We start from the raw sequence: 27,074 nt of genomic DNA, 5'->3' as shown, positions 1-27,074 counted from the left end.
TTGTGACATTCCACTGACATTATAATCGCGCGTCAACCCTTCTCCAGTCAATAGGCTGAATGCACTAATCGTGCGTCTTGGATCAGCAATTTCATGGTCTTCAAAGGGGGCCAGGAATTGGTGGCATGACCCTCCACACGGGGTGAGACCCGTCTTTCCTCTGCGAGTGCCACAGAGGGAAGAGGAGAGCGGAGAAGGACTGTGTTGAGAGAGAGGCATGGAAGCATGAGCACAGCCAGAGAAGATTAACATCGCCATCTACTGGCCAGGGGTGGTACGGGAGAAGTCAAAAGGGGAAGGAAAGCCTGGTAGTTTACCCTTGCGGCCTGTCTTTCACCGAGACCTGTCAGAAACATTTAGACACACTTGCCAAGACAATGGGCCACACATCTACAGCCGCAGATAAGTCAGACTGAAATCACTATCCACGGAGGGAGGAAACTTAAGGCAGTAGACCTTCATTTGGTGTTTGAGAAAGAGAGCAGGCAGAGTCTGTTTCTGATCACACTAAGTGACAAAGAAAAATGTTGGCTAATTCTCCTTTTCTGGAGGCTTCCAACTGCCAGTAAGAATTTAACCTCGAGAGCCGGAGAAGCATGAACGGAGTGTGGTGCTGACAGCATCAGAAAACAACACTCATCAGGGTCACAGAAGTAGCAGTTACTCCTTCTTCTCATTTAACCCGATGCCAGAGAGGATGCAAACACGACAGCTCGTCAGATCGAATAATAACTCTTCGTTTCAACCTTTCTGAACCAGTTGAGGCTACACACTGGAGATTTCATTGGTCATAATGTCATGAAGTGACAAAGTATGTGTGACATTTGTTTTATACACGCCACACCTAAACATAATCCACCCCTCTCAAAGTGCAGACAGAAATTTCAGGTTTTGCAACATGTTTGGCTGATGTAGACTGAAAACAGCATCATAAACTTAAAGCAACATACATTGAATTATGAGGTAATTGCTTTTAAGATTGTCCCATGTCTTCTGTTTTTAAAAAGGAACTTAATGTTCTATACTGTTCTGAGGAAGAGCGTAATTTATCTAAAGTAACAGGCCCCCGTCCCTTTTAGTCTCCTAAAATGGGAAGATTTAATCAGATCCAAATACCAGAAGTAAAAAAAGGAGTAATCAAACAGGAATGTTGCAAGTCAATCCTGCACAGCACCAACACTTTTTGCAACTATGTTAGAAGCAGTGGTCACAGTTAAGGCGTCAACACCCATCTGAACTCTACATCAACTCGTGACAGGGGGAAAAAAATGTGTGTTTTACCAGGCTCCTGCAAAAGAAAGAGGAGAGGAGACAACCCACAGTGAAGCACTATAATGTCACACAGGGTGGCGTGTTACAGCAAAGGGGCTGAGTTGGCAAGCAGCTCAGCAGCAGACGCGCACCTGTTCTGACATTTTCTGTCGACCTTGACACAGAAAACACATGACAATGCCACTCTCTGCATTTCAAAAGTACAGGCTGTTTGATGAAGCCCCTTCCATTCTCCTTTTTTGTCCGCATGATACTTAAAACTACTTTGCGCATAGAAAAGAAGGTGAGAAAAATATGACGTAGTCCTATAAACGTGTGGAGGGACGAACAGAAGGCAAGACACGTAGTGGCAGTAAATAACATAGACAAACAAGGAGTTATTGGGGAGACTTGCTAACATCTCATACCCATATTTGGGGAGAAGCAAAGAGTGTGAGCTCCTGTCTCAGTTACTCCCTAAAAATCCTAAGTTTCCCAGAAAAACAATCTGGAAGTCTGACAAACAGGCATCAGCTTTTCTTTAATTTATTCCCTTTCCCTTATCTACCTCTCACCCTATCTTTTGAAGTTTATGACAAAGCCACAATGCATCCATCCATCTACTATTTTAATCAAAGAGAAAGCAAAGTACTGCTGCCAGGAGAGCAGCACAGGAAAACAAATGCAATCTTCCTGTTAATCACTGCATTAACAAGAAGTCGAGAGTGTTGACGCACATAACAGGGAGGGGAGCCAGTCCAGGTGTTGGATAATTGTCAGTTGTGCCAGTGGCTATGGATGCTTTTTTTTACTGTGCCAGCCTCTGTTTCACTGCTGGTCTACACTTGTGCCCCACCTTAATGATAGCTTTTAAAAGTCCTCTTTCTGCTGAACACTGCTTACAGACACAAAGAAGTCTTGGCAAGGCCTTTTCCATGCTGACTGTAGTGGACTATGGGTGAAGGCAAGAAAGCCTTGCTACAATCAGTGCCAAGTGAAGTGTAGCCCCACTTTAAAGAGACATGAGGAGAATTTAATTTAAATAAAAGGCCAAGAAAAACATAAAAATAAATAAATTCATAAATAAATAAACAAATAAATAAATTCATAAATAAATAAACAAATAAATAAATATTAATTAAAAAAAGGGCTTAATAACTTTTCTGAAACAAGTCTGTATCTCTTTCATGCTAACAACCATGCATTAGAAACCTATCACAGTGGCCTGAAAAACAGCTTGCACACTTGTCAGAAGTTCCTCAAGGTTTCCTCTCGCTCGGAGATGAAACTCCCGCAGGTGATGATGACGTCATACTGAGAGGAGGAGATGAATTGAAACTCAGTTGAACTTCTCACGATAACACACAGAAACTTTACAGTTTACTGCCAACGCACTGTACTTCTGTATCACACATTTCAAGTTAGGCTAATTAGAGTGCAAAAACTTCACTTAAGTACCTGATTTTTTTGCAGGGTTTTGAGACAATTTATCTCACTGTCCTGTTTTCTGTCATTTTAATTTGAGTCTAGAGTAGCCCATTATCCTTTTTTTTCCAGATTCCCCAGATAAAGGCACAATCTCAGGGCGCCACACACAGAGAAACTCTGAAATCCCATTAGCACTTTGCTTTCATTATTTTTAATCAAACCCAGAAAACTGACACGTATTAATTAATATCCATTACCAGTTTTTTGCCCCTCTCTGAGAGAAGACGTTGGGGGGAAAAGAAGCAATTAACTTAACAAAATAATCAAAAAATTCTTTCAGAAATCCCTGATAAATGTCATGTGAGGTCCCGTCTAAATGTAAGAAGTGTAATACATTCTTGCTGTCATATTCCATTAAACTGCTATTACAGTCCTGATAGAACTATTAGTCACTACATTATTAATAACATTAATGTATTTACATTTTGGGTGTACAAGCCTGCTTTCATGCAATAATTTATGAACCCCACTACAGATATGTTATAACGCTCCCCCATCTAGGCTCTTTTGTGTTTATTATTGATTGTGAAAAGAGTCAAAATTCCAAGTCACATCCCCCTCTGCCCTCCCCCAACCACCCTTAATGTATTGGAGTGGGCTGTTTACATTAAAGGAGTGGAATAAAGTGCATTTACATCTGAAGCATAACTTCATAATTTACATTCCAACATTTATTAGAGGTGACAAACGAGCATTTGGTCCACTCGTGCTTTTCCACAATGCAGCACTCATTCAATCCATATAAATTACAGCTGGGCCAGGGAGTGCAAGAGCAAATTATTTTATTATATTTATGCATGTATGACTCTATAGGGGGTTACTAAGACAAACAGGGAATTACTTGATTAGGCCAACTGTGGTTAACAAAGAAAGAAATATGAGGCTGAGAGTTGAACCAATCAAATTTCAGGATTATTTAAATGTTTGGCCCTCATTCAAATATCTAAAGTACAATAATCTTAGTGTAAAAGCTTGAGATCTATAGGACTGCTGGATTTATAACATGAGAAGAGTGCAAACCTAGCCTCAGCTGCACGTTTGAGTAGTTTCCTGTGTATTTTATGCAACACGGCAAGCTATTTTTAGCATTGCTGTTTCAAAAGCTCACTTTCAGTGAGAACTAATATTATTCAATTAAACGAAACTTGCCTAAAAGGCAGTATTACATTACATAATTAGACAGGGCAGCATTTTCAGAAGTGTAGTTACAAATGCACTGAGGGGATCCCAGCATTTGAACAAATATCTAGCGCTGTAGGGGAGCTTGCCGACAAATTAACAGCTAATAACTTACTGGGAAGCAAGATAAAAGGAGAAAAAAATGTTCCCCAAAGTGTCAATTACAAATAATTTTTCCTCTGATTTCCACACTTGTGAAAGCATAGTGTGCTAAAAAGCATGTTGAATAGTGTGCCATGTTGTTCATTTATTTCTTTTTATTCATTTTTACTCTCTGGAATGATTCAGAGGGAAAATAACTCCACTGCTGCAGCGAGATTGTTGAGGATAGCTCTGAAAGCGTGAGCATATGGCTCTCTTGAGAGAGCACTTGCTGGTCAGAGAGGAGAGACACAGACAGACGGGAGCAGAGACAGGGGAAATGAAGGGGGATTCAATCAAATTCATGTTCATTAAAATCAGAGGACATCACAAAAATGAGAAAGATGCTGACAAATCAAAAGGTCTCAGTACCTGAATTACCATAGTCATTTACTTATTAAAGCCAGGATGCTTCCTGTCAATCAAGAGCCATCACATTCTCCATTTGCGGCGGAAAGCTCGCGTAATTGCTTCTCATACTAATCAACACAACTTGTGTAATTATGCCTTGAAAGTGACATTGGAGGCTGAGAGCGATGTGAGCAGTCTTGACAGCGGAGACATCTCAGATTCATCGGGAGATTTCCAGCCTCGCTGCGAGGAGACAAGCCACGCTCAGACCAAGTTACTCACTCGAGCAGTTTACAACCATAAACACAAAGAAAAGACAATAAATCAAGCTGAAGTAATTACAAAGCAGAATAGAGAGTATAAAGGAAGCTCGGCTCAATAAGGCCACTTTCCCAAGTATATTGAGGCAAAATGACTACACTGTAATTAAACTGGTGTCGTATTTCTGTCATTTCTTAAGTAAACATATTATGACAGTTCACTAAATTGTGGGAGAATAGGAAATTACAGCTCTGTTACCATGCTGTTTACATTAATATACTTGCTGAGACGAAAAACCCAACAAATAAGCCCTAAGTATTCATTAAAGTTTATTGAATTCAGCTTAATCACAGACTTTACATGTGTCTCCAAAATGAACTTTGCGTAAAACTAGCTTTAACATTCCTCTGAGCGTTGGAAAAATATCAAAACCATATTCCCAGGCTGCATCTGTCACGAGTCACACTGCGGCCCAGCCAGGAGGGTCATGGCGAGGTCAGATTACAGCTACAAATCAAGAAGCACGGGTCATGACATGAAGCTCTATCTACATAAAATATGTGTGTTATTGGCATACACTGACAACAGCTTCTTCTTCATAGACTACTAATTTTACAGAGAATAAAATGCTGTCTTGAGAATCAAAGATAAGAATGCTATTGTCAGGGAAGATCTGGTCCAGCTCAGCACATGGCAGAGAAACCGCAAAATAAATAAAATGTATAAAATGGGTTGGACTCATCTGTGCTCATCATTTTCAAAGCGATGGGAGGAACCTTAAGAAAAAAAGTCACCAACATCAAAAAGAAGTCGACTGATAATTCTGGCATACCATGAGTAGAGTAAGAGTAATGATTTCATCTGTGCACAGAAAAAAGGATGAGAGATTTATGGCTCATAAAAAAGTTCAAACGACAGAAAAACCAAAAATCTCTGTCTGTGTCATTCCTCGCTCATGACCTCCAAACTTCAAGTCATGTTGAAGACAAAGTCAAGAAATGCTCTTTTGTGGCCAAATACGAGAAAAACAAGCACAGTTACTGACATCGAAATCAGAGCTTTTACAGGAAAAGCCTGTGTGATTCACCCCCTGCGTTCAACTCTAATGAGTCAAAAAGTGTGACCTGCACTTAAACAAGAAGTCACAGCCAGAAGCTGTAAACTCATTTTCCCCATCTGAGCCAGCAACGTCGGCAGGACCTGGAAGATGTGCTCCGAGCATGCACGATAAATCTGACGTGAAATCATAATCATAAAAGCAATTAGCTGACCCTGCGCCACTCGTCCTTGGACATGACAGTGAGAATTCATACAGAGTCCTCTAAGGAGGCTGGCTGCAGGGTTGGGCGAGGAGGGGAAAAAGTGCAACACAGCAACAATAAAATGGAGGGCCCTTCCTGTATCATTAACCACCGTAACAAACAGCGCATGATGCACTATGAGTGTTGTGCTGAGAAAACACAGAATAGAGCTTTTGTGCTTTTTCAAAGTTTAAACTTCAAAACAGACGCAGGGGTCTCACATGCAAACCTACTAGAAAACAGCACTAGAGTGCATTAGCCACGCACAGATATGCTTTCAGAAAACATCCAAAAAAGTTCATTTATATCAAGTTAAACACAGAAGTAAAAAAAACAATCTGTTTTGTTCTGTGCTTCCTTACAGAGCTGAAAGAGTGTTTAGAGACAGTGTTACAGAATCTGAAGCTGTTCAATCTGAGGCAGCAGGTATTCAGATTTATTTAACTTATCTCTTTCAAAGAACATGCCAGAATCACAGAAACTCTTTTCACACATCCTTGCATGCACCCACACCCACTCAAACACACATAGCTTCATCGCCATCACTTCCCACTCAGTAATTACAGTGAGGCCGAACTAGTGGCTGCCACCTAGTGACCGTCTTCTCCAATAATCATGAAATATCTCTATGGCTCGCGCCCCCACTCGGACCATAACTCTCCTTTACTGCAGACAGCTCCAATAAAGGATTACAATTACAATTAAAGTAATGAGCAAAGAGGAAAAAAGGAAAATCTCACAGAAGGTTCCCTTGACTAACTAAATGGTAGCCCTGTTTCTTGACAGAATGGAGTAACCATACCAGACTCATTACTGACTCCCATTTCTTATTCTGCCCTAATAATTAATTTGGAGCATGTTGAAACCTGGAGTCCTCCAAAATTAAAGTAATGGGTTTAAAAGTGATGAATGTGAAATGAATTGAAATATGAATTATCAAATAACAGATTAACTTCTTGTTACTTTTGCTTTATGGTGGTCTGAATGCATAAAAGTTCAAATCACTTAAAATGTAATAAATTCCATTTATTTAAAAAGTGAGAGTTATTTTACCCAGTAGAGTAGCACTCAAACACAGACTGTATTTCATACAGTATTTCACAAACACGTGTCCCATACAGAGTCACTGAAGACAAAAAATAACTGATTCATGAACTCCGGGGTAACCTCTGACTTCCTGGTATCACCACTGTGTTACATTTGTGATACACCCAAGCACAAGTGATAAGAAAAAAACTCCTTTCAGAGCGAACATATGAGGAACATCTGTCTGCCTGATGCACAGGGCTCAGCAGAGAGAGCAGTCAGGGAGGGAGAGGTGAAATGAGGAGAAAAGAAGCAGAGGGAGCAGCCAGACAGTGGTGCCTCCTTGTTGCTTGCTGGACTGCTTACAAACCTGCCAGGTCCCCTACAACTCCTGCACTTATCACACCGCCCCCCCTCCTATAGTATGATGGCCATTGCAGAGGGGCTACGGAAATTTGGAGACTGCTGAGCCAAAACAGATCACTTCAAAGCGGCTTATTTAACGCTTGCTAAATTTTTCATCACAGTCGCTTAATATCCTGGGGAAGGGGAGCTTTTGAAGTTGCTGTGAGACCGGGGATGTTCTCCTTACAATTCTTTTTCCCCTCCCATTACCACCCTCCCTCTGCTGCGTGAAAAACCCACAAACCTAAACACATACACACACTCGGTTAAATCTACGTTTGCACTCATCTGGGTGTGCAGATGGTACATATGCACACAGAAACTGCTAGCATTTCCACGCAGAAACGTGCACTTTTTCGTTAGGGTTTGTGATGTTTCAGCCTGCAGAGAGCGGAGGACAGACCCAACAAATGAAAAACACAAGGAATTTGAGACTTCACTTTGGACTAATACACCACTTCTCATATTACCCATTTCTTAAAAACAATTCTTTAACCAATTGAAAAATGCTCTGAAAATCATCAAAATTCATCAAATTTTAAAAAAAACCATCCCAACTAGAAATGCATGTTGTTTAAAAAAGGTATTACAGGGTTTTAAGGCTTTGTATTCTTCCTATGGTATCCCTGCAGAAGCTTTCCATGGTTCACAGCTGAACAAAAACAAATGTCTCTCCACTGGTGTTTTGGATAACAGTTTCTTTAGCCTATGCCTAAAATACTTCATTTAAGTTACTGTCTCTTTAAGACTCCCTGCTCCTCAAACCCCCTTCCCTCTGATTGACCAGCCCTATAGAAGCCTGTTGAGGGCAGAACTATGTGCTGATCTTGGTTTTTGAGGCTTATCCATCCAACTTGTCATAAACCATCCTTATCAGTAACCTCCTGATTTCAGCAAATGACCATCTTGAGCAGTTAACAGACGGATTCACATTCATGTTCTGGCACTAACCAGTGAGGATAAGTATCTTTAATTATTGACTTACTCTGAAAACCCTTCTTGTTATAAATAAATTATGAGAAAATCACTGCGACTTGATACCATTTCTGTCTTAGGCCACATAGTATGTATGGTGTCATAAAAAGTCACATGATTTTTTCTTACCCTAGTTCAACACAAAACACTGTGAAATACCATAACAAAGCCTATCTTGGCATACATTGCCCATGAAACTGGTGTTATCATGACACAGGGATTCTGCAATTATTAATGAATTCCAATTCAATCATGAGATGATCATGGTGCCAGGAGTCTGAGGTAGTGAGCAGAGTCCAACTAAAAGAAAAGTCTCTTTAGAAAGCTTTATTATTTCAAAATTAAATAAGGATTTTTTTTGCCACAATAACAATCTGGTGTGTATCAATACATTGTATTGCCCCAATCAATAAAGATCTGATTCTGTATTATGTGATCCAGAAGATTTGCGCACGTATTTTTTTTTTTGACAGGTTTGACGTAAGCAGGTGCAGATTAAAAAAGGTGAGAATAAGAAGTCTCTGCAGGAGTAAAGCACAAAGACTAGGGAGAAACAAGCAAGGGGGGACTTAAGGTGGTAGTGGTGGGGGTATAGATAGACAGAGAAGAAACAGTCTGGGGTGAGTGAGCAAAGAGCAGTGCCACAGGCAACAGCAGCAGCTGGCAGAGACTGGTATACCAGTGAGATGGAATACACACTCACAGTCTCAGACTCCCACCCTTTTTTGTTGCCCTCCCTCTTTCTCTCTCTCTCTCTCGACAGGTCCAGACCAGCCCCTTTGGCCTGGACAGGGGCAGAGGCTGTGGCAATGGCCCCTGAGCTGGGCCCTCTTGCCACAGAGGAGAGCCCACGCTGCACAGTGTGCCAGGGCCTGCTGATCTGGGCGAGGTGAGTCAGAACCTGTTAACATGACTGGTGTCCCCAGCCTGACACACTGGCTTGTCTGACATGCACATGTGCACATAAATGTACAATTCAAACGTGTGTGCTTGCTCGCGCTCCCCCTCACTCTCCCTCTTTCTCCCTCTCGCTCTTTTTACCCTCCCAACCCTGCCAGCACTCCCTTTCCTCTCATCCAGATAAAATCCTTTCAGACACAAATTTCAATTATTCACCTCATCCAAATAATGCCATGTGACAAGAATTATCCCTACTGTAATAATCCACTTAACTGGGAAAGAGCAGCTCATCAAAAAGAGAAAGGAGGAAAAGGGGCTGGATGTGGCGGTGGTGGTGGTGGGGGAGACTTGTCAACCGGTCTCGAATCAGGACCCTCATAACAAGAATTTCTTCCCTTTTTGAGGAGGCAGTCTTGAAGCGCACTGGGATGATGAAATTGAAGTAAATTGAAAGAAAGCCTGGGAGAATGCTCCCACAATCAATAACCCCAGGATTAAATTAGCCTTGGCATGAAGGGATGATGGGGGGAGGATGAAGAGTGAATGGTAGTGAATGACATTGAGACATGTAGGCTGAACAATGCAGCACTGCTCTAACCTGAATGTGTTGTCCATACAAGGACAGTGAATGTACCTGTGATGTATTCCATCCCACCAAGCGATGAGACAGTCCTGACTATGATTGTTGTCATCACTTGAATGACTATCATGTCTTATGAACACCTCTTTAAACAAGGACTCATTTTAATTAATGTTTGTATGTCACAGTTTGGACAACTTATACAGACATTAACTTGTGTGACCAGTCAGCTGAAACAGAAACTTCTGTTTTCAAGAATGCCTACACTGCTTTCCTGAATAACAAGTGGGGGACTTTAATTGGCAGAGGAAAAAAATTCTAATAATGTATCTATAATCAGTAAGTAGTTAAGACTGCACTATGTGGATCTGAGATTGTTTACAGATGCTCAGTTGTTTTCTGCAGTTTACAAGAACGAAAAAAGAAACTTTCTTTTGTTTTTTTATGTGTGCAGGAAGGATTTGAAATACCCATCTTTGATGTCCCCAGTGTGCTGTGCTCTAACTTAATGTGAGTGAAAATATTCTAGATCATTCAAGAAATTGTTACTCTTAACAGATAGTTTAACCAGCTAACTCACAAAACCTGTAAGAGCTCTTTCAGTTGTGGCTCTAAAAGGGAAATAACAAATAGAGGTGTCCCAGTCTGATATTGACATCGGATATTGGTTCGATATCGGCAAAAAAACAAGTATCGGCATCGTATCGGAATGCATCTAAAATCTCCGATATAAGCAGTTTCTGTTACCCATTGGTTAATAATAAATGGGTCAGTTTTTCCTCATACCTACTGTTGCTGATTACTGTTCTTTGTTTGAATAATATCACTTAATCAACCCTTTTCTAACTTGACAGACATACTACAAAATAAGTAATAAAAGTATGCATGTTTAATGCTGATATCGTATCGGATTAATATCGGTATCGGCCAATACACAATGCTGTAGTATCGGTATCGTATCGGAAGTGAAAATGTAATATCAGGACATCCCTAATAACAAATTTAAAATAAAAAAGTTCATGACTTTTTTTCTTTTGCTCTGGCTTTTTTATATAAACCTTAGTAAAAACCAAAGCACAAGCTCCATCGCACTGATGATGTTACACAGTTGCCTTCATTTTACTAAGAAAATTAGTCTGTGGTCGCAGTAGGGGAAGTTGGCCCTGGACCATTTTTCTTGCTAGATTGCAAAGTTATACGGTTCAAATAAATGTTCCACAGATGTCCAGTGACTCAAATCAAAACAATTCAAGATCAGTTTTGATCAAACTTGGATCATTATCCAGAATCAGTGGTTAGAACTATTTACTGTTTGAGGGTACACACCTCATGATTAAAGCAACCCTGAAACTACTGTGAAGGCTACAAAAACTTCTCTGCATTCCTTTTTCCCCAAAGACAAGGAACATAAAGTACACTCTCATTATGGGCTTGGGGACATCAGTCTTGCTCTCAAGCTACTCGTTGCTAATTAGATGCTTTTAACACTTGATCTTGCTGGAGAAATGTGTAATACAATCTAAATGGGCAGGAAAAAAGGATTGTTGATGAAGAGATGAAGGCAAACTTGTTCAAGTCAAAAGATCATAGGAATAGAGCTCAGTTCACTTTAGATAATACAGAATAGCTGTTACAGCAACTGAAGTTACTTTTTATCACTCTAGCTGAACACTGCAACTGACCAGTATGTCAAGTGAAGAAAAATCTCTTTTTAGTCCTGTAATCCAGTCAGGTAATCTGTGAACTAAATTCTTACCAACGCTTCTCTGGGGGCAGCTGTCGGAACATCTCCAGGTGGAAGGACAGGCTAAGGAGATAAATGAACACTTATGTTAGAGTGCCATCTAGTGGAAAAGAAAATCTGTGCTGGTTATTGTAACTTATTGGTAAGAAGTAGATTTTTTCTTTGTATGATCTAAATTGTATCAATATAAAAAAGAAAGAAAAAAGAAAGAAAGGAAAACACACAAATATTAAGATACATATCTGAAAGCAACACAACATAATTATCTTGCCAGTCCAGCAAAGAACACAGAAGAAACATTCCTGTCACTGGACAGTCACAAAGAGAAAACATGTTGTTCTGCTGAAGCCATCTAAAAATTAATAATGTAATAATTACAAAATGAAATTTGATGTACAACTTCCTTGTCCCCTGTTTCCACATTTAATGCTGATAAGATAAGGAACTTGTCAGACATAATCTTGACAATTACAGAATAAGGTCTCCATTTTTCAACAGATAATTCAACTTGATGCTTGAGTTAAAACAAATCTTTTGATGCTTTACGCCAGGAATTTGAAAAATGCTGTTCAAATGTAAGTATTTAATTACATACATGACTTAGGTTCCTTTCTTATTATCATGTTTTGTTCCAGTCTGTGGGTTCAACTTGTCCCTGTATAGGATTCCTCACTTGTGTAAAATGAAGCCTGGAAAGCACACAGTGTACTGCATGCTTAAACAAATTCAAAGCATTGTAAATATGGCACCGCGTGCACGTGTGTCTGTCTCAAGCTATGATGTAATATGTGGGCCCTACTTCATCAGTTTGCTTAACTTCGGGTGACCAGTACTTGTCGAGATACATAGCCGCGTGAAATTATACAGACTCAAGTTTCTCAAGCTAACAATGACCTTTCTCAATAATATCATCTCCACACAACTATACAGAGAGAAGACCGACTTATGTTACAAGTCTAAGCATGTTCACTTAAATAAAAGTTCACGTTAGTCGACCGGGTAAGCAACATATAGTAACATAAAAGTGTCAACTCGGCCCTTCGCGTCCACTTTTAAACTCAAGCATGTCTTAGAGACAACTTTTGAAAACGCTGCAAGAGTTAGCATGCTAACTAGCACGCTTGCTAACATTCGCTATCTGAACAATTACAAACGTTACTTGTTGAATTTTATGGGTCACAAAACACTGACGGACTAAATGGCAGCGCTGTGCTAACAGGGCATCGAGACATTTAGAGAATGGCCTAAATGTAGACCTGTGTTGGTGGATCAGGTTGGTCGGTGGATGCCATCTTCCTTCCTATCTCTTGTTTGCTAACTTACCGCTCGAGTGTATCATGCTCGATTGCTTTTCCTGAGTAAGACCCACAGTCCATATTAATAAGTGAATGCAGCAGTTTTACAGTGTCACAGTATTATCATTTTGTTAAAGGTATATCAACAAAAGTAACCAAAATAAACAGATAATAAATAATGACAATAATATGTTCATTGATGTGGTTTTACTTTTTCTAGGTGGTTTACAGGTGTTCAGAATGGCTGAAATTAGCTTTTTTAAAGTTAGCTTTTTTCACTAGCATATCAGAGCATTATGATTGGCATACTGTATTTTATTTAAAGGGGTTTTAAAGGGGCCCTTCGAGCCTAGCCTACAATACAAGGTTTTTATGTAGTGCTGTGTTGTGTTGTCAAATGGGACTAACTGGAAAGTGCAGGAGTAAAATTACTCCAGAAGGTGGCAGTGATGAGAAAGAGGAGATGGCGGCTGCCCTGAAATGTAAAACCAAAGAAGAAGACAGCGCGGCAGTTCCGTGTTCGAAACTGCAGGTACGACAAGAGAGGAGGTAATAGTTTCTGTCACTTTTGCTTTAGAGAAAGGGGAACATATATTTTTGTATTAAAAGTACAGAATGACGGATAGGAAACCGTGCAAAGTATGCAATTATACCCGACAGAAGTCATATGGGTTGGCTGTCCCGTCGCTGGATGAGCTGAAGGAAAAAGGTGAGTTTTCACAGGCGGGTTGTAACTTATAAAATGTCTCAAGGATAAAAGTAAAGAAAGTTTTGCTTCTTTTCAAAATAAGGACTGTTTTTGAAGCAAAAGTTTCAGCATCTTCTGGCATTGACGCGCAGCCCAGTTGATTACGTGGTACATTTTCCTCATTTTATTTAGTTATCTTCATAATAACTCCATCATTACTAAATTGCGGGGTGATAGATGATGAAGATGCATCAAAGATATATCTGATAATCATGAGGTGTGTGCATTCATCCTGTTGCCAACCTAAAACGTTTTCACCATGTTTTAGGTGCACAGTTTAGTTAACTTATCTGTCATGATCACAGACGAACTCTGTGCGCCCACATTTTCGTCGTGTTCAAACTTGCAGGGACAAAACATGAAGAGTCAGGAGAGACCTCCCTCCTCCTCTGCTCATTCTTTGAATGCTCGTCACCAGGCGTTGCCCAGATCATTTCACTCTTCATGGTCTCTGTCCACTGGAGAAGTGTGTTTACACCATGGACTTTAGAAGTATTAAAATGAAGTAAGCAAAAGTTGCATTTAGAGAACTACAAGGATATATAAATAAATGAAAGCAGAATGTGTTTTGACAGGCATTGGGTATCACACCCTTTAAAAGAGCTCCCTGAGGCAATACTCTTTCATAGTGAAATACAAAGTGAATACTTGTGACTAAAAAAGGATGTGATGTTCTATGAATGCTCTGCTTAAGACATGCTGATTGCTGAAATGCGTGAAGTGTACAGTTTCTCCTACTTACTGTCCTTAGGGGGTGAATTTCTTGGCTTCAGCCCCAGTGAACCAGTCACAGTAGTCCTGGAGGATGATGGGACGATAGTGGAGGATCAGGGCTACTTTTTGTGTTTACCTGTAAACACAAAGTTTATGCTGCTACACGAGAGAGAGACATGGTCGCCACTTCGGAGGAGTAAGGAAATTTACCCTGTCTGAGATTTATTAACGACACAGAGTCCTGTAAGTTGGCACTGATTTACCTCTCATTGCAGTGGATGGTGGCACAGCCTGGATGGCAAGGGACTCTCTGTTAGTGGAGGCAGATACTGTGGATACTTCAAGTTCTGCAGCACCATGGTGGGATTTGGCTCAGCAGCTGAGACAGGACCTTACTAGCATCATCCTTATGTCTGAGGCAGATTTACAGGTATTGATGGTATTCTCCTGTTAGCATGAACTGTTAAGACAAAAAAAGTTCTACATGAAAGCATGTTACCAAGTTGTCACATTTTTGAAAAATGGTTAATCGCTTAACGTCTTTAACTTGTTTCTTTTTCTGTTCTGTCGTGTCTTATTAGTGTGACTCAGAGTAAGACATACACACACAGGAGTGCTTTCATATCGTGTGTTTTTGCAAAACTTTTTTAAATGGTTGATCTAACTGGCTAAGTATGAATAGCAAAGGTGTACTGTGCCTTAATTGCAAACTATTGTTATGAAGAACAAAGTAAGGACTCTAACCAGAGAATCTGAAGAACTAACCATAATGAAATAAATCAGCACCAAAGAGGTTTGGTAAATGTACCTCTGTCCTGCTTACTTACCTTATTGCTCTCTAATTGCCATTCCAGTCCTTGGTGGATTCTCCATGTCCTGAGCTAGCCTCTGCTCTGGGCTTCAAAGAGAAGAGGACAGCAGACCTCCAGGAGACACTACAGAGGGTTCTGGACCGACGAGAGGAGGAGAGGCAGTCCAAGGAGTTGCTCCAGCTCTACCTTCAACATGCTGACAAAGAGGATGGACAAGAGGGAGACCAAAATCCATCCAGCCAGGAAGGTACAACTGTGTGTTATGTAGCAATTACACCTCTTGGTTTGTAGATTGACTCAAACCCCATTTTTTTGGTGTACATGGCTTAAAGAGGCTGTGAAGAGTTTCTAAGTGATCTTGCAAAAGGTCTCCCTCCCTCCCTTCTCATCAGCACCAATTTTACAGGTTACAGCTTATACCAAAATGCACTTCTAAGCTTCCAGATCGGGTCGAGCAGAACAAGTTTGATTTAGAAAATTTGTTTCGACCTGATCTCTATTTATTTCCAAAAAAAAAATAGCCCACACACCTCACCTACAAGTAATTTACGATAGTGTGTGTGACACTCTGGGCCAGAAGGTGGCGAGGAAGTCCAATTAAAACAGATCCTCCTCATAGCATCTTTAAGGACAAAGTCAACATGTTTACCTGACTAGATTAGGAACTTGGTTAACAGCTTTTTAAATATAAAATGGTGGTGTATTGTAGTTTGTAATTTAATTTACAGGGTTTTTTTTTTCTGCAAACTCTTGTAGATTAATCAAAAGCTATTGTTCCTGCTTTAGCCTTTAAGAGGAAGGGAGCTGTAACTGTGCCTTTTAGTCACTAGGTGGAAGCAGTGCTGCTGCTGAGTAATATCACCTGCTGTTGTGGTTTATTATAACTTTTACCTCAGATGAAAAAGTAACATGTTTCAATGTGTCAGGAGCTGGGGATGGCGATGTGACAGATTCTATGGATGTGGACTCAGCATCTGGATTCGTGTGTAGGACGCTGATGGTACTGAAAGGCAAAACGAGTCCAGAGACACGACTCTCTACAGAGGACCTACAGGTAATCCACTGATACCACTGATTTAAGAGTGCTTTAAAATCTTTGCATAGCCGCCCTTGAAGAGCCAGTCTTTCTCTGACACTTACACCAGGAACTTTAACTCTACTGTAGTTCTGCCATCCTTTAAATTCAATGTGGAAAGAGAATATGAAACACTTCAGAACGTTTTAAACAGAACCCTTGATTGGTTTGTAAATGTTAATTTAAAAAGAGTTAGTGAGAACTCTCAGGTTCCCTTAAAGTGAAAGCTCATCCCTGTGTTTTCAGATGGTAGTGAGCAAAGGGGTGGACTCCATGATGCCAGTGCTGGGCTGGGACAGAACAAGGACATCTGCTCTGTTGTCGGCCTGTGAAGCTGAGCTGATCAAGCGTCTCCAGCAGGTTCAGGCTGTGCAGTCCATCAGGAGCAACGCACAGCCAGACAGCAGCCAGGAGGCCAATGAGAGGAGTGAAGAGCAGAGCGAAGAAGCTCCAGCTGCTGAGGGGAGCAAGTAAACTGAGACTTTACCTGTGCAGAGACTGATAAGAATGACACTACCTGCCTCAGGGTCAGTGAGATGGGATTTCCTGCGTCAATGATAATATCCATAATGCTGGAATATATGAAAGTCAACTTTGTTGGTGTTTTAATCTGTTTGCTCAACTTGCAAACCACTGGAAGCAGAATGATATGTACGAGTCATGTTCATCAAAGATAAGTATGCAGTTGCCACTTGCATCAAATTTCCAAAAGACTTCTTACCTTTATTTTCACAACAAACTTTAAAAAATACAGACAGTCATATACATTTAAAGTTAGGCAAATGTTTAGAATAGATGTATATTTCTTTTTTAGGCTTATAGCACTACCTTAGCATTTAGAGTAGCTTAGCATTAGGACAGGAAACACAGTAGCCCCTGCTCACTGCAGGGCAACCTCAAGGAAGTCTGTACAAGAGAAAATTCTGAAGGACCAAGGTGTTCTTCATTACCCATAAAGCCACAGTAATGGTTCCCTGTACTTCAGTCTTGGTGCTAAGCTGCAGCTTTATCACAACATTCTGCTCATACTTAAAAATTGCTTCTTTGTTTTATGGAATTGGACTGAATATAAGCTGGAAAATACTTTGACCATCAAGAGAAACCATGTGGAGCTTTATTACTTTCCTGTAGAGCAGAATTTATCATCCAGGCTGATCGTTTGCCTCGTGACATGCTCTCACTTGTTATATTCCTGAGTAACTCCTGCATAAAGAGAGAAATGTGCCACCGGGCTCCAATTTGCTCATTTTTCTATCCGTTTTAGAAGACATTTGCAGACTGGAAAAATTCATTACTTGTCATGGAAATGATGAAACACAGGAACTAAAGTCAGGTTTCCCTTTAGGGAAAAAAAAACAAGTTTTATGAATTTATTAAAATTATGCAACAAAAAGTCGGAGTAAACTAAAATGAAGATAGAAACTGAAAAAAAAGCATTTGTCAGATTGACAGAAATGTTTCCTGGTGGTGTAATCCTACCTTTGTGGTTGGAACACATTGTGAGACTGTGCAGTAAACTTGCTGCCACAAGTTTTGGGGATTTTGCCTTTTTATACAATCAGATCTGTTTGTTCTTGTTTAATCAAACCTGACTTTTTTTAAATTCCCTCAGGTATGACAAAGCTTAAGTTGGCATTGACCTCAAAAGTGATAGAGAAACAGATGCAATTTTAATTGTAATTCTTGTAAATCCAATAGCCTAAATGCCTAGTTACAGGTTTGTATTTATTCAGTTTATATAAAACATTCAGCATTTGAAGCCATACAAAAAACATTGTGGGTTTTTTTTTGTAGTTTTTTTTTTTTTTAACTTTTGTTTTATTTAAGTTTCAACACTGATCTGATTGATTGTCATCAAACTAAGTTGTCATAAGTTACTGAACATTTGAATCATGTACACAAAGTAATTTATCATTCTGACAACTCGGAGACAAGATGAAATGTGTATCTCTTCAGTCACTTAAGCCTCACTGAGCACATCATGACAGATACTGTGGATTAAAAGAGTAAGTTTCATCTTTGAGATACAAAGACTCAGTATTTCCAGATGAGAGCCCATCAATGATCCTTTATTATATATTACTGAAGTTATGTATCGGTCTTGTGGCAGTGTGATGTAAGGTGGTGTGTATGGGCCGATGTGACTCATAGGTCATGCAGGTGATGGCCTTTGTCATACCTGTCATCTTATCTGTCTCTTGAAAGTTTTATCTAAATAGAGTTAAATAGCAGAAGGATCACCTTTTAGTATTTGATGAGAATGACATGTTACAGCCAGCCTGTATTTTTTTTTCCCGGGGAAAGTGGAGGATTCATCAAGATCTCTTCTTTGCTCTGTATAGTGTCACATCTCAAGCTTTAGGATGTTGCACAACTCAAGTATCAGTAATCTGCCGCTCTGCTGTTCTGTAATCATGTAAAGAATCACAATGTGATTGCCCAGAGAAAATCACAGTGTGCAATTGATTTTATCATGTTGAAATGAAAGTTGTATATGTCTGTACAGTATGTGATTAAAGTTTTGATTTAAAAACATGTTGGATTGTGACCATTTTGGTGACCCCTGGCGACAGTGCTGCTTCATAAGCAAATATATTCATACTCATTTTAACATCCAAATTTATTTTGAGAATTAATGCCATGGAAATGTAAAAGAAATGCTGTTTCATGCAGTTAATCACTCTGTCAGTTACCCCCACCCCCACCCACCGACAGTGTTTCTTTTTTTGGGGGGGGACATTAAAAAATGTTAAAATGTAGAAATAATCAGTTTTTCTACTGATGGTCTTGTTACATTGACCAAATTTGGTTTTTAATTTTGTTGGCCCTTTGGGGCACCGATAACAATAATTTCAGTCTGTTTCATAACCTGCTAAAAACAAATCTTCCATGAAGCTTCTACAAATACTAAATGTACGAATAATTAATCAAAACAAGTGCCAGGACTTTAATGTCACTTCTCTAAAAAAAATAATTTCATTTATATCTATAGACAGAAACATTTACCGGTATCAATATTTTTCATTAATATTTGAATGCAAGCCACAATAACCACTTTATTTGTTTTCTTTAAACACGTAACTTAATAAGAAGGGTTTTCAGTGAAATCCTGACTCATGAATTAGTTGTAAGCCCACTGGCTGCATGCTGCTACTTGATATCTTCCAACTGTTGCTTAATGGGTTTCATGGTGTGCGTAATTCCTGTGGAACTGGCGCCAACTAAGCGTAGCAGTTAGAGGTGAGCAGTGTACAGGAGCTGTGGAAGGTGCCATCATGTGTCACAGCGGCTGGTGGGAGAGGTTTTGAGTTGACAGTGAGTGCAGGTTTTCCTTGTAAGCACTGCATTGCCCCTGAGGTCTGTCTGGCCATTTCATGCAGGAAACGAACCGTACCCCATGTGGTCAGATGACTTTCTTAAAATGCTCATCTGCCCGACATGGGTTCACAAATGCCAAGGTGGTGTATGGGTCAGTACACTTCTTGCTTTGCTAAGTTGTGGCCTTCAAAGAAAACAGAAAAACAGCACAACAGTTCAGCCAAAGTCAAAATAATGGTGCTATAAAAAGTCTCTCAGTTCAAAGAAAAGTGGTGTCATCACATCCCATGAGACATCATATAGAAAAAAAGACACCAAACACTGATGCAAAACAAACGTAAATCAACACAAGTGGGTTTCTTTCTACACCCAGACATACTCCTTAGCTCCACTTAAGGGTCACAGATGGAAGAAAAGTTAATGAGCAAATGCAAAAGTGTCAAATGAGAGGCAATTTCAGGCAACGGAAGAACCTCATGATCACTGTTTAGATACGGGAGTGAAGCTGGGGTCGCTGAGAGCAAGCTGCATAATGTATGAGGGTTAAACGACGAGCATTCACTGCCTCATGGCCAGACGGCTGATGCACAAACTACTTTACAGAATTAGTTTACTGGAACTGCCTGCTACTTCTGTGGCTGGTATAAAAAAAACAGCTGCAAAACGTTAATGAGTGTTCTTAAGATCATATACTGATGACTGATCACGTGTGGTTATATTGACAAAAGTGGAGCCTTCTTTCAGCACTTTAACTATCATGCTTTATAAGTGAACATAACCTGTTGGCTTAATTTAGTCTTCTTTTTTTCCCAACAAAATTTGAGAGCTTTTCTCAAAAATGAAGAAAGTGATACAATTGGATTTGAAACCAGAAATAAAAAAAATGCCATTTCTCATGACTCATGATGTCAACAATCCATCAGTATTATTTATCTAAAAGTACTGGATCCAGTCTTGGCACTTGTGTACTTGATCTTCCATCCTTTGTTTTTCCCACTCGCATCTGATCTGAAGGCCACATGCACCTGATAACTTCCTGTGTCAATCTGATTGGGTGCCACAGATCCACAGAAGGGTCCATACTCCTGCCCAGCTGTAGAAACCTTGACAACGAGAAACAACACATTAGAAACAGAGATGTTGATTTATTAAACAGCAGACTAATTTATGACGAGACCAATTTAAATTTGCAGGTTGCTGCCTGGTCAAAGAATTTATCACCACAGGTGGACATGTCAGTAACAAATAGCCTCCACAAGCATGAGCAGGAATACATTGCCTTTTATCCCTCTTGAGTGTGTGTTGAGCTCTGCTGTCTAATGGCTAACCTTCAGCATATCATATGGACAGGGAGCCTCTGGGTGTCCCTCAATGTCAAAGGGTTCCAGGAAGTCCAGGATTATTCTGTGGCCCTCTGGCAGACGGATGGTGTGGTCACACTCACTCATTGGTGGGTAAGGATTTGGATAGCCTGGACTGGTGAGAACACCTGATAGTGAGGTCAGGGTCTGGTTTTTGCACGGCACTGTAAGAAAGACCCACACACATTGTATGACCTATTGAAATCCAGGTAATAGTGCTGGCGAAAAAGTTTTACAAACAAATGAAATGTTAATGCTTTTGATTTAGATTGACATATTTCCTGGCATCATAAATAACATGATTAATTCAGGTTTGCATTTCTGCCACAGCAAGTGTGCAGATGTTGCTCCAGACAAAAATAAATGAGTATTGCAAAGAGGCTGAGTTGCTGTAATTCATATAATTAGTAGAATCAGTGGGCAGATAATCATTTTTGCTCTTTCGTTGCATGATTTGTTTTGTCACCCTTCTTTCCTGCAGCAAAGACTAATAATTTAAGGCACATCAGCTGTTAATTGTGATTAATTACCCAGTGTTAGTACACTGTTAGCACTGCACGTAGGTATCAATTTATAACGCCATTTTTGAAGTTGCTTTTCCCTCGGGAATCGACAGTAATTAACCCTGCCTTACACCAGCTGACAGAGATCAACTACTCTCTGCATCAGTACGGCTTTTCAGTCTGAAATTACTCAGCACAGGTCGGCCATGATGGAATGAAATCCAATCTGGAGAACATTCAACTTTGTGCCCCACATAAAATGTCAGAAAATTGTTTTTTGGAGATTTGTCCGGCAGAGCTGTGAAGTATTGTGAAGTGAAAGGAACACTTAAAAAGACAAATGTCCCTTTATTCTAGTAATTTTGTAAGTTACAAGTGTACAACCCAGCAGTTAAATCTCTGTTTCGTCTGAACCTCTCACAAACTCTGACAAAGCTGTTTTTCAAAGTTAATCGTTTCCTCAAACACCAGCCAGACTTGTGAACTACTCTCTACACAAACAGGTAACAATCAGAGCGACGTTGTCAAAGTAGTGCTCTAAAACCTAAAAGGACACAAACAGAAGATAATGAGCACTGATAAAAATTTGATTTTGCATCATTAGCTGATGCGACTGACTCTAAGGAATTGAGCCGTTGTTAAGTCATGAAATTAAAGAAAAAAAAGTCAAATGTTGCATCCCAAGTTCTTGCATAGCCTTATACTTACGCCTCTTGAGCTTAGATCTGCATGGCTCTTACCTGTGCATGATCTTTTGTTGTCATGTAGGAGGAATCCTTGTCTGCAGGTGCAGTAAAATCCACCAATATAATTGTGGCAAAAGTGATCGCACACACTCTCCCCGTCTATTTTGGATAGGCACTCATTGATATCTGTCAGAAAGCAAAAATGAGAGAGTACATCCTTAGTGTGCTCCAGAGTATTATAGAGCATTTTTAGGTACTGTGTCTTTTGCCACATCATTCATGATCAGTAGACACCAGATGAACTTGGTTTTCTTGGCTGAAAATGAACCAGAAACAGATGAAACAAAGGCATTAATCATGATGTGATCAAGGTCTCAAGTTAATGCGCCACTTTTCTTTTTGTATGTTACTTTGGCCCTAGTGGTACCCCGTAGCCAATCTTCTGCAGTGTTTGTGATGTGGCAATATACAGTGGCGAAAATAAGGATTGAACGTGTCAACTTTTTTCTCATCACATTTATTTCCAAAGATGCAATTCAAACAAAATTTCTACCTGACATTGGTATTAACATTGGTATGAAGAAATCACAACGTTCAGGTCCATTAATAATGTTTATGTGGAATGAAGTGCGATAACACAGGAAAAAAGTATTGAACACACTGAGACTCATCTAATAAAAAGTGGAGAAGCCTTTGTTTGCAGTGACAGCTTTCAGACGCTTCTTGTATGTTTTAACTAATCGCCCACACTGCTCAGGTGTGATTTTGGCCCATTCCTCTGCACAGATTGTCTTTAAATCTTGAATATTCTTTGGTGCCCTCTGGTGAACCCTTTCCTTTAGTTCTTTCCACAAATGTTCAACTGGATTTAAGTCAGGTGATTGACTAGACCATTCTAACAGATTGATTTTCTTTGTTTGAAACCATTTGAGAGTCAACTTTGCCGTGTGCTTTTGATCGTTGTCCTACTAGAAGGTCCAGCCACGTCTCATCTTCATCATCTGGTGGATGGCAGCAGATTCATATCAAGAATTTCCCCATACATGGCTCCATTCATTTCTCCGTCAATTACATGAAGTTTGCCAATTCTATGAGATGAGAAACAACCCCATGCCATGATGCTTTCACCTCCAAACGTCACTGTTGGTGTTGTGTTTTTTGGGTGATGTGCAGTGCCATTTCTCCTCCAAACATGGTATGTAGTATGACAGCAGAAAAGTTCAATTTTGGTCTCACCTGACCAGACAACATTCTCCCAGTATTCTACAGGCTTGTCAAGCTGCTGTTTAGCAAACTTTAAACCAGCTTCAACATGCCTTTTCTTGAGGAATGAAGTCTTGCGGGCTGAGTGTCCATAGAGGCCATGGCGGTGGAGTGCAATGCCTATTGTTTTCTCTGTAACAATTGTACCTGCTGCCTCCAAGTCTTTCTGGAGCACTTTCAGGGTGGTTCTTGGCTTATTGAGTACTCTTCTGACTACTTTTCTGACTCCCTGGTCAGAAATCTTGCAAGGAGCTCCTGTGCGTGGTCTGTTGATGGTAAGGTGGTGCTTCTTCCACTTGCAAATAATGGCCCCAATGGTGCTGACTGGAATATTCAGGTGCTTTGATATACGTCTGTAACCAGCTCCATTCTGATGCTGAGCAACAATCAGGCTGTGAATGTCTTCAGAGAGCTCTTTGCATTTACCCATCATGAGGTGTGTTGTATTTAACTGCTTGGTGAAAAAATTGCCTTTTTTTATAGGACCATCAATTTGCTCTAGCCCAGCTGATGTGGGTTTGCACTAATTGGAAGTTCAAGTAATAATTACTGACAGATTTCAGGTGGTATGGTGCATTTCCTTGCAAAAATATACAACCTTTCCATGGTGTGTTCAATACTTTTTTCCTGTGTTATCATACTTAATTCCACATAATCATTATTTATGGGCTTGAACGTCATGATTTCTTTTCATGTGTGGATTGTTTGAGTTTAGACCAACGCCTGGTAGAAATTGAGTTTGAATTGCATCTTTGGAAATAAATGTAATGAACAGTTGATGCGTTCAATACTCTTTTTTCCCATTGTACTACAGCTCTGTCTTGCCAGTACTTTGTAAATTCATAATTAGTTTTGTTGATAAGTCATAAGAATTATGCACTTTGTGTCAATAAAAATTAAAAATCAACAAAGTACTTTTGGTGTAAGCTGCCACCACAAGCCAAGCATACGGGTGCAGCTGTATGGTTTTTAAACCCTGCTCTTTCCTGCCTTCCACCTGGCCAAGCAGGTAAAAGTGATGTCAAACTACCCAAGTACAAAATTATTGGAAATGATTTGAACCATAAGAGGATCACACTAAAATACCAACCAGCCAATACAAGTGAAATACACAGAGGAGCAATTTTATCTCCCTTTATTCTATTGTTCTCTCTTTTTTATCTGAATTTATGAATAAATGTTGTATATGTAGCTCAGAGAGGATACAACTTGCTTATTTGCATGTTGAGACCATGGCAGAAAAAATATATTTGCCCTGTGGTGATGTGCGTCACTACCCTGCATCACCTTCTGATGTGTAAAATGCTTGGAAGCCAGTGAATCGGCCCTCATTAGAGTAGTCACTCCTAAAGATGACTGACATGAGGTTCCTGGCTGACAGGATGACCGTGTTCCTCGGGCTGCTTTCGTAGTCCTTTTCCTCCTCACCACAGAACCGCAAGGTTTCATTCCCCTCTGCTAGGACCTAGTTTTGGGCAGATTAAAGGGCTTTGAGGTTGCAGGTTGCAGACTCCAAAGCAGATTATAAGAGTTGTAGTTTCTCCACAATGTACCTGAACAAAGTCGTATTCACACTGGTTGGAGGGTTCCATGCTGAAGTGTCTGAAGTAGAGTTTGACCCTGTGGCCATTGGGGACAGTGATGTTCCACACCATGTGCTGGTTGTCAGGGTAAGGCTGGGGGAAATTGGGGGAGGTGAAGCTGCCATATAATCCTGTCATTTCCACACTCAGCGAGACATGGAGGAGGGAAAAAAGGATAAAAACACAGCCCCCACTGGGCAGGAATGACAAGTGAAGACAGCGCTTTCAAAGATTACTCCCACAAATAATACTCGCTGACACTCACCTGGTCATGTTGGCTGAAAAGTCCACGGACAGAGTGCGTGTTTTGGAGTGACTCATTCCAAGTGATCAAAGGGTAAATGAACCCAGCTGGCCAGTCCGACATTTAGGTAAACAAAGTGAGACAAGCGCATGATCAGTTTGTCATCATTTCCTGCCTCCATTGGTCAAGGAAATCTATCACAGTGGTGAATGCCAAAATCATTTGTATCCATTATTTCTGAGTACATCTCTTTTTCTTAATGTTGCAGATTTCTCGGAGGTGGAAAAAAAATGAATGGAGAAATGTTGCTCTGCAGACTCTTGTTTTGCTTTGCCAAAATATCTTAGCCATAAAACAAACTAACATTACAAAGAGGAATTCCAACAGACTTGAAGCAAATCTCTTGGGTGTCTGAACACTTGTATAAAATGAAAAACTAAATCTTGAAACAAAATCAAAGTTGTTGTGGTTTTTCTGTAGTTTTTGTTACCTCCTATATGTAACATTCATGCACCTAATACTACTACTACTAATAAAAATACTATGAATGTCATCTTATCCTAACACAGGGTCTCAGAAAAATATGATGTATGAAATGTATCCCTTTCAGATCCCAGCTTGTTTAAGGTTTAAAAAGGTTTAGTGGGAGTCTATTAAGAAAGACACTTACCTCCAAGCTGAATGGCAGCTCTGTTGACATCGTATTGTGTGTGGATAACAGACAAATTGTAAAGCACTTTGTAAGGTAGAAATGACCTATAAATGTAGTCCATTTACCATAATTATTGTATCAGGGACATAACGCAGTCACGAGTACATCAATGGCAGCTTCCCAGGGAATAAAAACACTTTCACATTTGGTGTGTGTGTGTTACATGTCCAATTCTGTGCTCTGCCATTTGTTTTAGGGTCAGATCTCATTGTTAACGCATTTATAAAAGGGTTGCAAATAATTACGCTGTCTGGCTTGATGGAGTATGTATATTGACGTCATTCAGAAGAGATGGTGCCTTTCAACCAGTAACAATTTGTCATCAGGTAAGCTCCCAAAAACGAACCCCCCAACACTAAAGCACTAATGGCTAGTATTTCAAGTAAATAACAATAATTATCTACATATGCATCAATTTTAATTTTCCTTTGCAAATGACCTTTCTGATGGTCCTTTTTTAAAATGATGCTGGTTGGATGTCGAGCGTTGATGAGCAGATGTTCTCTTCTTGGACATCATCCAGCTGCCACTCAGGCTCTCATAGACAGAAAGATCTCACACCAAACAAAGCACTCTAGTAAATATCTTATTTTGTTATTAAAACAACAATTTAACGATGATTGTCGTGTATATTTTCTCTGTGTAATTCCGACCCAGGGAACCATTTCTGTGGCCCTTGGAGAAAGCTCAACAGATTCTGAGAGGTGAAAATAAAGAAAGATCTGGGGGCATTTCCTCTTAGGCTTGGCCTCCAAGGAGCTGCTCTATCATTTAGAACACCATAAACATCCTCACAAACTCATTACAAGTATTCTTCAAAGATACTTAAGAAATATCAAAAAAAAATTCTTGGTACAGATAGATCTTTTCCGTCCCCAAAGGCAGAATATGAGTTGAAACAGAATAACATCCTGTTACAACCTTTGACCTTATCTAAGAGGCATATTGTCACTTCACATGGGAAAACTAACTGTAGCCTGCTTCAAGTATTTGTCTATTCCAGATGTTTGTGCAAGGAGAAAATTATGTGATAAACACAGCAGCCTTACAGGGCTGCAGATGGCTCTCCCTGTATCAGGAGAGAGCTATGGGTAATGTATTATTTTACATTTAGCTGTATTGTTATTTTTTTAGATAAAGTCTGTAAATATATATATA

The 27,074-nt window shown here is 39.9% G+C and overlaps 3 protein-coding genes across 3 annotated transcripts in view; 1 reads left to right on the top strand and 2 right to left on the bottom strand.

Moving 5' to 3' along the window:
- pex14 (peroxisomal biogenesis factor 14) overlaps positions 1-12,953 on the bottom strand; it is a 53,821-nt gene extending 40,868 nt beyond the window's left edge. Inside the window, exons 1-2 of the mRNA XM_074682394.1 lie at positions 12,859-12,953; positions 11,615-11,665 (exon numbers count right to left, since the gene is read on the bottom strand). Coding sequence (XP_074538495.1) covers positions 11,615-11,665; positions 12,859-12,894 — 87 coding nt within the window. The 5' untranslated portion in view covers positions 12,895-12,953. The remainder of the gene's footprint in view (positions 1-11,614; positions 11,666-12,858) is intronic.
- Positions 12,954-13,393: 440 nt separating this feature from the next.
- Positions 13,394-18,750, top strand: dffa (DNA fragmentation factor, alpha polypeptide). The gene is made up of 7 exons (XM_074681600.1): positions 13,394-13,471; positions 13,508-13,606; positions 14,397-14,555; positions 14,635-14,789; positions 15,214-15,418; positions 16,098-16,225; positions 16,493-18,750. Exons 2-7 carry the CDS (start codon positions 13,513-13,515, stop codon positions 16,718-16,720), a joined length of 969 nt encoding a protein of 322 aa, XP_074537701.1. The 5' UTR covers positions 13,394-13,471; positions 13,508-13,512; the 3' UTR covers positions 16,721-18,750.
- A 717-nt stretch (positions 18,751-19,467) lies between these two features.
- masp2 (MBL associated serine protease 2) lies at positions 19,468-25,314 on the bottom strand. The gene is made up of 7 exons (XM_074680650.1): positions 25,226-25,314; positions 24,931-25,153; positions 24,665-24,842; positions 22,169-22,300; positions 20,893-21,089; positions 20,508-20,667; positions 19,468-19,535 (listed from the first exon to the last, which is right to left on the bottom strand). The coding sequence occupies exons 1-7, from the start codon at positions 25,279-25,281 to the stop codon at positions 19,468-19,470; spliced, it is 1,014 nt and encodes a 337-aa protein (XP_074536751.1). The 5' UTR covers positions 25,282-25,314.
- Positions 25,315-27,074: the final 1,760 nt, after the last annotated feature.

This window comes from Halichoeres trimaculatus, unplaced genomic scaffold, assembly GCF_033239565.1.
Source record: "Halichoeres trimaculatus isolate MK-OKI-2021-1 unplaced genomic scaffold, fHalTri1.1 fHalTri1_scaffold_11, whole genome shotgun sequence".
In the NCBI taxonomy this organism is placed as follows: Eukaryota; Metazoa; Chordata; class Actinopteri; order Labriformes; family Labridae; genus Halichoeres; species Halichoeres trimaculatus.
The sequence above is the reverse complement of the archived record's forward strand: the minus strand, read 5'-3'. Positions and strand labels throughout refer to the sequence as shown.